This window comes from Callithrix jacchus, chromosome 6 (genome assembly GCF_049354715.1).
Source record: "Callithrix jacchus isolate 240 chromosome 6, calJac240_pri, whole genome shotgun sequence".
NCBI lineage: Eukaryota > Metazoa > Chordata > Mammalia > Primates > Cebidae > Callithrix > Callithrix jacchus.
The window spans coordinates 10,296,901-10,311,711 of NC_133507.1; the positions used below are offsets into that span (position 1 = coordinate 10,296,901).

The 14,811-nt window shown below is 37.7% G+C and overlaps 1 protein-coding gene across 9 annotated transcripts in view; it reads right to left on the reverse strand.

The window, feature by feature from the left end:
- Window positions 1-14,811, reverse strand: part of LRRC28 (leucine rich repeat containing 28) — a 120,931-nt gene that overhangs the window by 7,936 nt on the left and 98,184 nt on the right. For 8 of the 9 annotated variants that reach the window (XM_008998312.6, XM_002749076.6, XM_078375991.1 and 5 more), the window contains 2 exons: window positions 13,318-13,493; window positions 11,554-11,713 (listed from right to left, as the gene is read on the reverse strand). In XM_008998312.6, the coding sequence (XP_008996560.1) occupies window positions 11,554-11,713; window positions 13,318-13,493 (336 nt within the window). Of the gene's footprint in view, window positions 1-10,529; window positions 10,702-11,553; window positions 11,714-13,317; window positions 13,494-14,811 lie in introns of all 9 variants that reach the window. The other variant, XR_013536591.1, reaches the window with a different exon arrangement.

A 14,811-nucleotide genomic window follows, 5' to 3' on the forward strand; every position in this document is an offset into this window, starting at 1 on the left:
ATCATATCAGGGGACACAGAAGCAGAATTTAACAAAAGCAAACACTTTTTCATGATTAAAACTCTCAGCAAACTACGTAGAAAGGAAATCTTCCTCAATTTAATAAAGATAACATACCAAAAACTCCCTAATTAGCAGTATGTTTAACACATTATACTTAACATATTATATTTAACATATAGTTAACACATTATGTATATTAGGTTATTATACTTAACACATTATACTTAATGATGAAAGACTGTTTTCCCTATAAGATTGGGAACAAGGCAAGGATGTCTATTTTCACAACCTTAGCATAGTACTTGAAGTTCTAACCATTGCAATAAGGCAAGAAAAAAAAGGCATACAGATTGGAAGGGAAGAAATAAAACTATGCCTTAGTAGACAGCATGACATGATTTTCTATGCAGAAAATCCCAAGGTATCTACAAAAAATACTCTTAGACTAATAAGCCAGTTGAGCAAGGCTGCAACATATATAAAAAATATGAAAATCAGTAACACTTCCATATGCTAACAATGAACATATGGAAATTGAAATTTAAAAATACATATGCTAACAATGAACATATGGAAATTGAAATTTTTTGTATCATTTATAAGTACAAAAAAAGTGAACTATTTTGGTATAAACTTAAGAAAACATTTTTTGGGGTTATTTTTGATTTGCTCTTGTTGCCCAGGCTGGAGTGCAATGGCACAATCTTGGCTCACTGTAACCCCTGCCTCCCAGGTTCAAGCAATTCTCCTGCCTCAGCTTCCAGAGTAGCTGAAACTACAGGTGCTCACCATCATGTCTGGCTAATTTTATGGTTTTTTTTTTTTTAAGTACAGTTGGGGTTTCACCACATTGGCCAGGCTGGTCTCGAACTCCTGACCTCAGGTGATCCACCTGCCTCCCTCGGCCTCCCAAAGTGCTGGGGTTACAGGCATCAGCCACCATGCCTGGCCTAAATGCAATCCTTATGAAAATCTCAACAAGGCTTTTTGGATTAAAAAAAATAAATAAAAAGGTAAATTTGTTCTAAAATTCAGTGGAAAAGTGTAGGACCTAGAATAGTTAATCCTGCAAGGAAAGAGTGAAGTGGAAGTGTCACTCAACCTGATATTAAGGACTAGCATACTCTATAGCAATTAAGATAGTTTGGTATTGACTAAGAGATAGACACAGATCAAGTAAATGGAACAGAGAATTATAGTATATTAATATATAATTACATTGGCTTCATGACCTTGCGGGTAGGTAAAGTTTTCTTAGAACACAAAAAGCACTATTATAAAATTGAAATGAATTAATTTAACTTCATTGAAACAGAAGACTGGTTTTCAAATGACATCTTTAAGAAAATGAAAAGGCAAGCATCACTTTTCTTTTTTCTTAACTCAGGAAATTACGTAAATTTTAAGTTATAAGATAATTTTGCATTACCTCTAATTTTTAAAAATTAAAGTTGGTTGAGGGGAGGTGGGGATGGTTAATAGGTACCAAAAATAATCAGAAAGAATGACTGAGACCTAGTATTTGATAGTACAACAGGGTGACTATAGTCAATAACTTAACTGTGCATTTTAAAGTAACTAAAATTGCATAACTGCATTGTTAGGAATACAGAGAATAAATGCTTGAGAGAATGTGATTTTCATGATGTGATGATCATGGATTGCATGTCTGCATCAAACATCTCAGGTACTCCATAAATATCTATACCTACTATGTACCCACAATAATTAAAAATGAAAAATATTTAAAATTTAAAAAAAAATAAGGTTGGTTAGAACCCTAGTTCTGATAATTTTTATGCTACAGCGGAATGTATACATTTGTATAAATCATAATTGAAAAGAACCACAGACACAAAATAATATTAACTATCAAGTGCATTTTGGGGGATAGCTGACAAAACACAGGGATGAAAAGATGATGTTAAATGCAAATCATTAATACAAGGGATACATTTAATACCACAGCCTTTAGTTTTCAAAAATAAAGCTCCTGATATGGTTTACCTGTGTCCTCACCCAAAACTCATCTTCAGTTGTAATTCCCATAATCCCTGTGTGTCATAGGAAGGACCTCGTGGGAGGTAATTGAATCATGGGGGGCAGTTACCCCCATGCTGCTGTTTGTGTGATAGTGAGTTCTCATGAGATCTGATGGTTTTATGATGGGTTTTTCCCTCTTTGCTCAGCAGTTCTCTCTCCTGCTGCCAGGTGAAGAAGAATGTGTTTGCTTCCCCTCAGTCATGATTGTAAGTTTCCTGAGGCCTCAGCCATGTGGAACTGTGAGTGAATTAAACCTCTTTCCTTTATGAATTACCCAATCTTGGGTATTTCTTTATAGCAGCATAAGAAGAGACTAATACAGCTCCCAAGCAAAAGCATCCAATTCCATGAAGACATGGGATTTATACTTATTAAAGGACAGTCTCCCTTGGATCATCATCAACTCCTTATGAAGCTCATGGGAGTGGAGTGAGTAACCTGGAGGTGTCATATTTGTGCTACAAATAAATCCCAAGGCTGTGTACTTATTTGCGTTTGGAAGACTGATTTTATAACATATTGTATCTGCTTGTTGTATTAATAATCTGAGTTATTACAAGTACATCAACAAATCTGCTGCCTTAAGAATGGATTCATGTAGGTTAAGACCTTTAAAATCCAGAACTGTGGCACCAGAGACATCAGAGGTCTGGGAAGACACTGAGCTAAGCAATAAGCTCTACCGTTAAGAAAAAGACACTGATAAATTCTACAAAGAACATCAGACATGGCATTTGTTAGTTTAGAATCTCTGAGCATATTTACAGTCAAGGCAGAAGAAAGAGCATTTCAACTTGGTTTTAAAATACAGAAATACCACTATTCCTTAAAAGAACGAATCACAATGCTGTTGGCACATACTGGAGCCCACAAAAATCGTAAGAAATGTGGGATTTTTTTCTGCAAATATGTTTCCTGATTAAAAACACAAAGCATATATTTGACTCATAGAGAAAGTCAAGCCAAAAGAAAAAATAATATTTATAAGACAAAGTTAAAATCCTGAGCTTGTGTACATATTAACTTACTCAAGAATGATCTAATAACATATTGTATCTGCTTGCTGCATTTATGTCAGTAGCGACTGTCTTTCATAGGAAGATTCTGTGTGCAGAAACAAATATCAAGCAGACTTCTTTCTTGATTTGTCCCCTTGCTCTAGACATTAGGAATGAGATACATACACGAGAAAAGAATTGACTGGTGAGGTCAAAGCAGAATTTTCATTACCTACTCCAGAGCATAGCCCATGACAGATGGTCAACAAATAATTCTTGAATGTTATAAGGAGGAAGAAACAGTTAAGAACTTTTAACTTAAATTTTTGAAGACTATTCACTTACGGGAAATTTCATAAGCCACCTTAAGAGGGTGCCAATGAATAGGTTTCTGCCAAAAAAAAAAATCTCCAAAATGAGTATGCAGATATTATTAGTATGACTGATATTACTTGGCTTCAAAGAAGCAGTAGCCACGAAAAAAGCTAGGGTAAGGAAAAGTGAAACATTTCATAAGTGATGAAACCAGATAACAATTATATAAAAGAGCTTCTTTTAAAAATAAACTAGCAGTGAGTGGGAGAAGGGAGTATCAGTTGTTCTGAAAGACAAAGGGAAACTGTAAGACCAAGTCAGTCTTGCAGGCCCTCTAACAAACAGGTCTCTATGTCAGGGCACAGTAATCACTCAGACATCTGGCACTCTCATAGAATCACTATGGCCCAGAAGACCAAGAATTCTTGAAAGAACCAAGCTATGCAAATCTGAGCTTGCAGTGGCCCAACTGAAGCCCACGGCATCCTCACCTACAACAGTGCCTGGCTGGCAGTAGATGCTCAAAGTGTGTTTGCTTACTGAGTGGATAAATTAACAAGCAAGAGGACGAGTCTTCTGAGCTATTTGGAAGTAACTTCAAAATCTTTTATAAAAGAAGCCATTGGTATACTCATGTTTTGTTTTTGTTTTTGAGAGGAGTCTTTCTCTGTCGCCCAGGCTGGAGTGCACTGGCACGATCTCAGCTCACTGCAACCTCTGCCTCCTAGGTTCAAGCAATTCTCCTGCCTCAGCCTCCCAATAGCTGGGATTACAAGCACCTGGCATACTAGCGTTTTAATAATTAAAAATATTTTTAATTTCTAAAGCAATACCAGTTTGTTACAAAAATTCAACACTACTCAAAGGAAACCAGTTACTTTGGTATGTAAGTCCTTCAAGACTTTCTCTCTCTATATATACACAATTGTTTCAATCTGTGTGTATGTGCATGTATCTACTATAGATGTGCACACAGATGTGCTCATATATTCACACCTACGTTTGCTTGACTAAGACTGGATCACACTATGTAATCTTTTACGTAACTTGCTTAACATTTTTAATTGAACAAAAAAAATTGCCGTAACAACCTTTCCTTTTCTTATGTGTATACAGTTTTAGGCAAAGGGCTTTTTCAAATACCTCTAGGTAGAATTTTTTTCAAACATTCATAGATTTGTAAAATTATATCCCAAGTATATAGAGTTGAAAATGAAAGTTCCCTTCCCACCTGACTACTTCATAACTCTACATTCCCCCCTCCCGATAACTCAAGAGTAAAGAGCTGGAGCTCCATCCTTCTGGACTCTTTAGTGCAAACACCCAAATCGTGCGTGTGTGTGTGTATGGATGGATGTACAAAAGTATCTTGTTCACCATGTTAGAGAATATTTAATTTTGTGTTTATGAGTTCAAACTATGTTTAAACTCATTATGAGTTCACGTATTTCAAGATTTCCCCATGCTAATATGCTGGTCCACTTAGCTAATTAAACAGCACAGTGGCTAAAACACAGATTTGGAGCTAGACTGTTTGGGGTTCAAATCCAAGCTCTGGTATGACACCTTGGCCCAGTTTGTAATCTTCCTGTACCTGTTTCCCCTGTAAAAGGAATATTAGGTTGGACCATATGGAAGTGCATATGATTTGTATGATTAAGATAAGTACCTATCTTACAGTACCAAGAAAAGTAATATAGCTCAACTTCCAAATGATCTCTTTATCCCTAGGACTATTGGTTCTTCCACTGCACCCCATGGCTTATTACACAAAAGCAGAGATAACATAGCAACAAAGCCTGAACGTACTCTGCACTACCTGTTATGGCTAAAGCTTAACCCAGAAATACGGGAAGAACCATTGGGATACTGGGCTATCTATAGTTCCTGTCTCAAAATACCTGGTGATTAAAGTAAGACCTTTCGATTAACTGTGATAGTTAATTTTATGTGTCAACTTGGTTAGGGTCTGGAGCCCATCTGTTTGGTCAAATACCAGTCTAGCTGTTGCTGTGAAGGTATTTTTTAAAGATATGATTAACATTTAAATCAGTGGACTCTTGGGTTGAGATTACCCTCCACAGTATGGATGGGCCTCATCCCATTAGTTCAAGGCCTTAAGAGTAAAAAAGTAGAAGGTATTCTCCTTAAGACTACAATAAAGAATCCCTCCTAAGTTTCCAGCCTGGTGCCCTGCAGAATTCAGACTCAACACTGCAACTTCAACGCTTACCTGAACTTCCAGCCTGCAAGTATGCCCCACAGTTCTGAACTTGCCAGCCCTCACAACTGTGTGAGCCAATTTCTTAAAATCAATTATTCTCTCCCTTTCAGTGTGAGACATTTTGCTATCAGGAGGTGGGATGCTGCTGTGACAAATACCTAAAAATGTGGAAGTGGCTTTGACATGGGTTAACGAATAGAGGATGGAAGAGTTTTGAGGTGTGTGACAAAAAAGAGATAATTGGGAGAAATAAAGAAGAATCTGGTTGGGGCTCACAAAAGAAAGGGAGGAAGGAGCTATAGAGAAATTTTCTGTTGTTTTAGAAAATACACACATTGTCAGAACAGAATGTTGCCAGAAATACAAATGTGAAAGATGCTTCTGGTAAAGTCTCAGACTGCAAATGAGGAATGTGTTATTGAAAACTGGAAGAAAGGTGATCTCTGTTACAAACTAGCAAAGGACTTGTCCTGGAACAAAACTCCTCTCCAGCTAGGAACCTATGAAACCAAATAGCAATTTTTCTGCCTCTAGCATGTAATGGTGGGACAGGAATAGGATAGACATTCCCATTCCACAAGGGAGAACGTTAGGAGGGGGAAAAAAAGGGGGTCACAGGTCTCAAGTCTAAAATCTAGAAGGTCAAATTCCATTAGATTTTAAGGCTTAAGAATAATCCTCTTTGGCTCCACACTTTGTTCTCTGGGCCCAGTGGGATGGCAGTCACACTCCCTTAGACCTGGATGAACCAAAGAGGTTGCCCTACCCTTGGGCTTTCTTCTCTTGTAAGGATAACATGTTTGCATCTAGGTAGACCTTTTGGCCATCATGCCTAGAATCCCAGGAGTCTGACAGCCTTTCTTCATCTCATCCCATCTCTGTCCTGTTCAATACAAGCTAGCAGTATTTTTGCTGAAATAGGTGATGATCCACAAGTCACATGTGTAATCTGTTTGCAAACCATTGTCCAGCCACACCCTTGATGTTCTTTCTAAAGCATGTTTTCTCATGTTTTATAATACGAATAGGGTGAGAATTTTCCAAATCTTCAAGTTCTGGTTCCTTGTTGCTTAATAATGTGCTCAATTTCTCTCTTTCCTCTTTTATTTTACTGACATCTATAAGCAGCGACTTTCTGGATGTCCTAAATCTATTAAAGTGAATTTATTGTGCATGTGAGGACATGAATTTTGGGGGGATATGGTATTGTGAAATATTTAGTCTTAGACCCTGTTTCCTGACATATGGCTCCTAAAACTCTGGAGTCTCTTGAGTGATTAGAGTATCTGTCATATGCTAATGAAAAAACTGGTAGCTGGGGAATCCCCGGGTAGCTTCAGGATGTGTGTACCGGCCATTAGAAAGACCAAGACATGATTAGAGGTTTGGGACTTTTAGCCCTATCCTTGATCTCTGAAAAGGGAAGAGGGGCTGAAAGTTGTGCCAGTCACCAATAGTCAGTGGTTTAATTAATCACACCTATGTAATGAAGCCTCCATAAAAGCTCAAAGGACTGGGTGTGGAGAACTTTGGGATAGCTGGAAGACTGCATGCCCAGAGAAGGCATGGAAGCTCCATATTTATTCCCACATGCCTTGCCCTCTGTCTCTCTTCTATCTGGCTATTCATCTGTATCTTTATTATAAAACAGTAAACCCAAGTGCAAGGGTTTGAATGCCCCTCCAAAGCTTATGTTGACATTTAATTGCCAATGTGACAGTCCTGGAAGGTGAAGCCTGTAAGAGGTGATTAGGCCATGAAAGTTCTGTCCTCATGAGTGTCATCATCACAGGAGTGGGTTAGTTATCATGGGAGGGGGTTCCTGAAGAAAAGGATGAGTTTGGTTTCATTTTGTCTCTTATACTCGCTGCCCTTCTGACATGTTATGATGCAGCAAGATGGCACTCAATAGACGTGGCCACTTGATCTTGGACTTCCCAGGCTCCAGAAGCATGAGCCAAATAAACCTCTTTTCTTTATAAATTACTCAATCTCAAGTACTCTGTCATAGCAGAATAAAACAGATAAAACAGTTAAGTGTTTCCATGAGTTCTGTGAGCCACTCTAACAACTAAATTGAACACAAGAAGGAGGTATTGGCAGCCCTGATTTTATATAGCTGGCTGGTCAGAAGTACAGGTGACAATCTACAACTTGCAACTGGCATCTGAAGTGGAGGCAGTCTTGTGGGACTAAGCCCTTAACCTGTGGGATCTAATCCTATTTCTAGTAAGATAGCGTCACAAATGGACGGACTTACAGGACACCCAGCTAGTGTCTACTGGAGAACCGATTGGTTGCTGGTGGGGAGAATTTCCCACAAACTTTGGTGACAAGATGTGAGGCATTCAGTATTGAGTGACTGGGTAAGAGCAAGAGAAAACACTTTTTTTCTTATCTCAGTGGGACCAGAGGGCAAACTATTATGGGTTGAACTGTAAAGCCCCCAGAATTCCTATGTTGTAGTCCTAACCCCTAGAACTTCATAATATGACTATTAGGGACTGGACTGTTTCCTTCCTAAATTTATGTTGAAGCCCAACCCCACAATGTGAGGGCATTTGGAGAGGAGGTCTTTGGGAGATAATCGGTCTAAATGAGGTCATGATGTAGGACTCTCATGATAGGATTTGTGCCCTTAAAAAGAGAGACACTCTCTGCCATGTAAAGACATGATGAGAAGTTGATTGCGTGCAACCTAGGAAGAGAGCCCTCACCAGAACCCAAACATGCTGACCCCTTGATTTCAGACTTCTTTCCTCCAAAACTACAGGAAAATAATTTCTGCTGTTTAAGCCACCCTGTCATTTTGTTTTGGCAGCCTGAGATGACTAATATAGAGACCGTATTGGGAACAGTGTCCTTGCACATAGGTAAGATGAGGTCATTAGGGTAGGCCCTAATCCAGTATGAATGGTGTCCTTATAAAAAGAGAAAACTTGCACACAGAGACAGACATTCATAAAGGGAAGATGATGTGAAGACACGAAGGGAGAAGATGGCCATCTACAAGCCATGGATGCCTGGAACAAATCCCTCCCTCACAGTCTCAGAAGGAACCAACCCTGCTGAAACCTTCATCTTGGACTTCCAGCCTCCAAAACTGAGATACAATACATTTGTGGTGTTGAAGCCACCTAATTTGTGGCAATTTGTTGCAGCATCCCTAGCAAACTAATCCAATGCCCCTGAAAAACTTTGGGTAGCCTGGTTGCCTGCCAGGAAATACAGAACTTATGAGATCCATACATGCTTAGGAAAAGAGATCCATGCTACTTTACTAAGAAATAATCTTCTATGTTGAAGTTCCTCATTTTAATGAACGGTAAGTTTTAAAAACAAAAATTTGCTATGCCTACAGAATCAAAAGTCATAAATGTACTAGCTGTTATTCTTTGCTATATATATTTGAAAGTTTGGTATTTACTGTTTATGCAAAAGACTGTCATTTCTTTTAACTTCACTCAGTATTAAATTTAGGTTGAAACTAACACTTCCATTGACTTTGGTATTTTAGAAGATTATTCAATATGCTCCTTTTTTGAAATAATGCCAGATGTTCACATTAATTTAGATACCGGCTGAAATATTATTTTATGACAAGCAATGCAAACAATTGAATATATTAGAAAACTCAGAAAAATCTCTTAGAGTTTATGATATTAAAAAATATTTTCAGCAACAAGCTACTGGAGATTCAAGTATTTGGTTTTCAGTTACAAAAGAAAGTACTTTAAAGACTATGGTAGAAACTGAAGCCAATGCTTTTAATACAATCTCCATGGCAACATGGGAAGGAGCACAGCCTGGTGGGCCGAATGAAAGCCACAAACTCTCAATTTCAGACCCTACCATTAACTTACCACAGAAAGCCATGGTCATATCTTGGCATTTCATCTCTGCTATTTATGCAAGAAAAGGACATTCCCTTAGTCCTATGTACTTGATATACTCATTTTATGAAATTAATACTATTAGTTAATACTATTAATACTATTATATTTGTGTTCTGAAACAATAGATTAGTCACACTATATTTCTAAGATGTAGCAGGGAAATTAAACAGTAAACGGAAAATTCGAGTACTGACTAAATTCCCCAAATTTCTTATAAAGATAATATAAATGATTTCATCTGAAGGATCTACTTTATTTTCATAAATGAACTGCCATGATAAAGTTTAATTTTAAAAACAGGTATTCAGAATTTGATTGCTTACTGAGCATCCTGACCATATCATTTTGTTTATGTTGTCGTATTTTCAGTAAGGAAATGTCTTCTACAGGAAATTGTATAATAACAATGCATAAGAGTTTTAACTGTAGTGTAATGAATTATTTAAGATTTTCCTATGATATCTTGCTAACATAAAGATCATTTGCTAAAAACACAACAAAAATAAGAAAAAGCCTCTGAGCTACAAAAACAAATAATAGTTAACATTTGCTTAGTATTTATTACATGCCAGATACCATCCTGGGCTTTTTGCAGGGATGACCACATTTAATTCTCATAATACCTTATTAAATAGATATTATTATTACTCCCATTCCATTGACAAAAAGACTAACAAGCTCAGGGATGGTAAGTTGCCTGAGGCTGCCTTGTGGAGTTAGAATCAGGGCCTGTCCATTTGACCACTATATGCTTCTCATAAATGTGTCTATTTGTTAATTTCATTCGTGTAGCAATATCCCCAATTCAATTCTTTTTATTCTAATTTAAATGCAATTCCACCAAATTGGTTATCTGATCACCTTAGAAGTATCAAATTAGAAAGATTTGGAGCAGGGCTCCTGTAAGCAGGAAACATTAAAAACACAGAAACTTGAAATAGGAACTGAGGTATAACAAAACAGGATTATCCAGAGCAAGAAAAAGATAAACACAGTTTTGGGATGGAGAGGGTAGAGCTATGGAAATGGGAACTACCATGTGTTGAATACCTCTTAAGTGCCAGGTGTGTGCCTTTCTCATCTGCCAAGCCTCACATGGCCCTGTCACGCAGGCTGTTGTATCCCCATTTTGAGAAGTACCATAGCCCATCCACGTTCTCACAGCAGAAGAGCCAGGCTTGTCAGGTGCAAAGTCCATGCTCTGAACACTGCCCCATACTGCCTATCTTGCACAGATTAAGAAACGAAGGAAAGAAAGAAAAAATCTTGGAAAGGTTTCTATTAACATGATTACAAGTGAAATGCTTTTTGGCACTGAAGAGGGATAATGGCTTCAGTTACCTGGAAAATTTACTCATCTGAATATATTTGATGGTGATAAATGAGGTACTATAAAACTTTTTCTTAACTTAAAAAAAAATTCAATCTTAGAAAAAGTGTCAATTTAGCTTCCTAAATATAGGAAGCCCATCAACTAAGGTTGTGCAAATGGGGGATTTTTCATTTGATGACCTATCTTTAACTGCTATTCTTTTTTTAAATAGCAGTACTGGGGTTTTGCTTCGTGAACATTCTTAGCAAATTCCAGGCAAATGTGCTAAGAAATAAAGAGTGGCATGAGAATGCCACTTGGAAGGGTTAGAAACTCAAAACAGAAACATGTGTGTGCATTACACACACAAACTCAGCCACACATTTTCGGTTAGCAACACCAACTAAGCGAAAGAGCTGGGCTCATCCCATTACAACACATTTTTTCCCTTTGCATCCCTTATTGTTAAAAGGCTGCTGTGAATAGGGAAACAGCAGGAAAACATTCTCACAAAAATGAGCTCCTCTAAGTAATATATACAATAAAACTGTCTAGCATATGACCAAAAAATTAACTAATAAAGGCAAGTCCAGTTTTCTTGTGATGTTGAAAATGTGCATCATTTCACTTAGCTGTTTTTCAGGAAGCATGTTATGCCCCTTTAAAAGTGCTGACTTAATGCTTTCATGCGCAGCCTCTCCCCTCCCTGCCCAGCACCCCTTGCCTGGGTGTAAACCCTGGTGCCCACTTAGGCATGATTACCCCTGGTGCAGCCCTGCCATTGGCGTCTCTCTCAAGGGAAAGAGCTTGGGGTAGACGATGGTAAACATAGGCTCACTACACCGATGACAGTGCCCCAGAGGGCAGTGCAGCAGCTCCAGGAGACTTCTGGGTAATGAGATTGGAGACAGAAAGTTCAAATCTGGAACACAAGAGAAAATTATACATATGAGTAAAAAATCAAACTTCCTTAAACCAGGCTTCTGAAAATATTTCTCTTTGTTACCAAATAAGTTCAGTTGCTTAAAAGTACGTCATGTTGAAAATTCTGTATCTGATTTATAGGCACTGAATAAAAATCTAACACCATTTGGAAATGAAAGGAGTTTTTTATATTTTTGATACTAAAACAAAACACAAATTCACTCATTTTAAGAACAACCAGAGGAGTCCTGAGGTAGAGGCAAGGAATGAGAGGGATAAAATATTTTTTAAGAACAAAGATCAAAAGGCATAATTAACCCAAAGAGGATTTTGCAAACTTTAATAAGAGTCAGAGAATTTTAAACACACTGGAACTGAAGACTAAAACTGACTTTCATTAAGTTGCTCCCTAATCTATATGGCATTGAGTATCAATCATCCACCAGGGCTAAATCATTTTTATTGAAGAGAATGAAAAGGAGGAAATCAAAAAGAATGAAAAATAATGAAACCAAGCTTTTCCTTGTCTCACTCCCATAGCTGTAATTAATAAAAATAGAGAGCTTCCTTCCCAGCTTAGTCTGAGCTACACAAAAGAGATGTTTAAAGCAAAGCATCCCAGTGACTGAGGCAATCTTGAAGACACATTTACACTGGGTTTCTACTGATGATGAACATCCAACAGAGAGAGAAATGGTCACGCTGAGGTGCAATCTAAAAACGATCAATTCATCTTTGGGAAGGAAATACAAATATCATCTTTTTACCTTTTTCATCCGTCCAGACGCATCAGTAACACTTAGAAAAATGGAATTTACTCACTGGTAAAAACAACTATAATTTTCTGTTTAGTTTTTAAAACCAACTTAACTTTGCACTAGGCATTTCTGGAAGGTTAACGTGAGATGTTTTTGTATGGACTCTGTTTTTTAAGTGAAGATGAAACATTTCACAGTTTTAAAAACACTTGAAATGTATTTTTCATATTAATATTGCCTAGTGCTGTCTTAAAGCATTTCAGACATACACCCACAATACCTATCAAATCTGTGCACTGCCAAATCCTTTCCAAATTTTAGCTGGCACGCTGCGACAATACTGCAAACAGCTCCCGGTACTTCTCCTTTAGGTATACACATGCCTTAGATGCGAGGAGGTAGGAAGGGAAAAACCTGCTCTACAACTTGAAGGACGAGATCTTTCCCAATTTCCTCTACTGCCAGCCTTTATTTCAACCAAATACACATTCCCAAACACCAAGTTCCTTCCTTGAAACCACACAGTTGAACTTTAAAGCACTGTCCTTATAGCTGGCAAACACATTTTAAAGAATGCTCCTGTCTGTGTGGGGTGCTAAAGTGATCAGTGTTAATAAAATATCAAAACTATTTTTCTTATTAGAAAAATCCTGTTGCACAACAATGTGAATGTACTTAAAGCCACTGAACTGTACATTTAAAGATAGATAAAATGGTGACTCTTCTGTTATGTCTATTTTACCGCAATAATTTTTTTTTAAGATGAAAGACAAAACAGGTACACAAAGCACAACGTTCACTAAATGAGACAGAAAAATGAAAACAAAACAGAAGTCCCATGTACCTTTCAGAAACCTGTGGTAGGTATGATACAGACTTCTCATGGCCAATTCCTGCAGAGGGAGGATGTGATCATGCTCTGTCCCTATGGCCTTCACCTCGGCTGGGAGGAAAACGGTTCGAGGCCCTGATGAAAAGGAAAGCAGCTTCACCTCAGAAACTTGAATGGGAGCACCACAGCTGCAGAAACACACATTCACAGTATTATTAGCAATAAGGAAGAGAATACAGGTGCCAATAAAATGTGTTAATCAAAATATACATTTGAAAATTTATGACACTGCTGAATTGCCAGAGTGAACAGGTGCTATCCTGAGCCCCTTCATAAAACCTGGCTTAGAAATCTAAACCCATCAGTTGGAACGCAGCTAAATGATTGCTGAGGCCCAGTCACTTCCAGTGAGGAGGAACTTTAAAGGAACTTTCCTTCTTAGGCTCTACACAATTTTCTTTGTAAATTCTACTTTTCCCCATTTTATTACCCCCTCCAACTATGTGTTGTTGTTTTTTTTTTTGAAACTCTCAAAATTAAAAAAAGAATACTTTGTTGAGTAACAGCATCTTGGTTTAATATAATTTTTGTATAGAAAAACTTAAACCCACAAAGCAAATAGATTTTAAATGGCAGAAGATAACATTATTGGATCCTTCCATAAACTTGCGGGGAAAACATTCCTGACATACTCAATAAGCCAAGTATCCATTTACCCACACCATCATCAGAACGGGATGTTATCAGTCATTTTAGTTTTTGCTAGGCTGAGTAATGGAAATGTCTCCTTGGTTACCAATGAGTTTGATCACCTTTTGTTAGGTTTACTGGCCATTTATATTTCTCCTTCTGCAAACTGTCCATTTGCATCCTTTACCTAATTTTCTATTGAATTAAAATATATCCATTTGTAGGAACTTCCATATTGGTGGTAACAATCCTTTGTTATATGCACTGAAACATTTATCACCAAAAATGTTTTTGTCTTTTAACTTTGCGTATGGTTCCTTTTGCCAGCAGTCACTCTTTTCTGATGTGAAATCTATCCACTTATTTCCTTCATGGCGTCTACATTTTCTGAATTTCTCAAGAGGGTTACCCTAATTTGAAGACTGTGCATATATTATCCTAAAGTTTCGTCCAGTATGTTTATTGTATTTTTACATGGAGTTTTTCTCTTTTCTTTTCTTTTTTTTTTTCTTCAGATGGAGTCGTTCTCTGTCGCCCAGGCTGGAGTACAGTCTGCAATCTGAGCTCACTGCAACCTCTGCCTCCTAGGTTGAAGTGATTCTCCTGCTTCAGCCTCCTGGAAATCTAGGATTACAGGTACCTACCACCACGTCTGGTTAATTTTTGTATTTTTAGTAGACATAGGGTTTCACCGTGTTGGCTAGGCTGGTCTTGAACTGCTGACCTCAAGTGATCAGCCTGCCTCAGCCTCCCAAAGTGCTGGCATTACAGGTATGAGCCACCATACCCGGTCTTTACATGTAGATGTTTTATCTA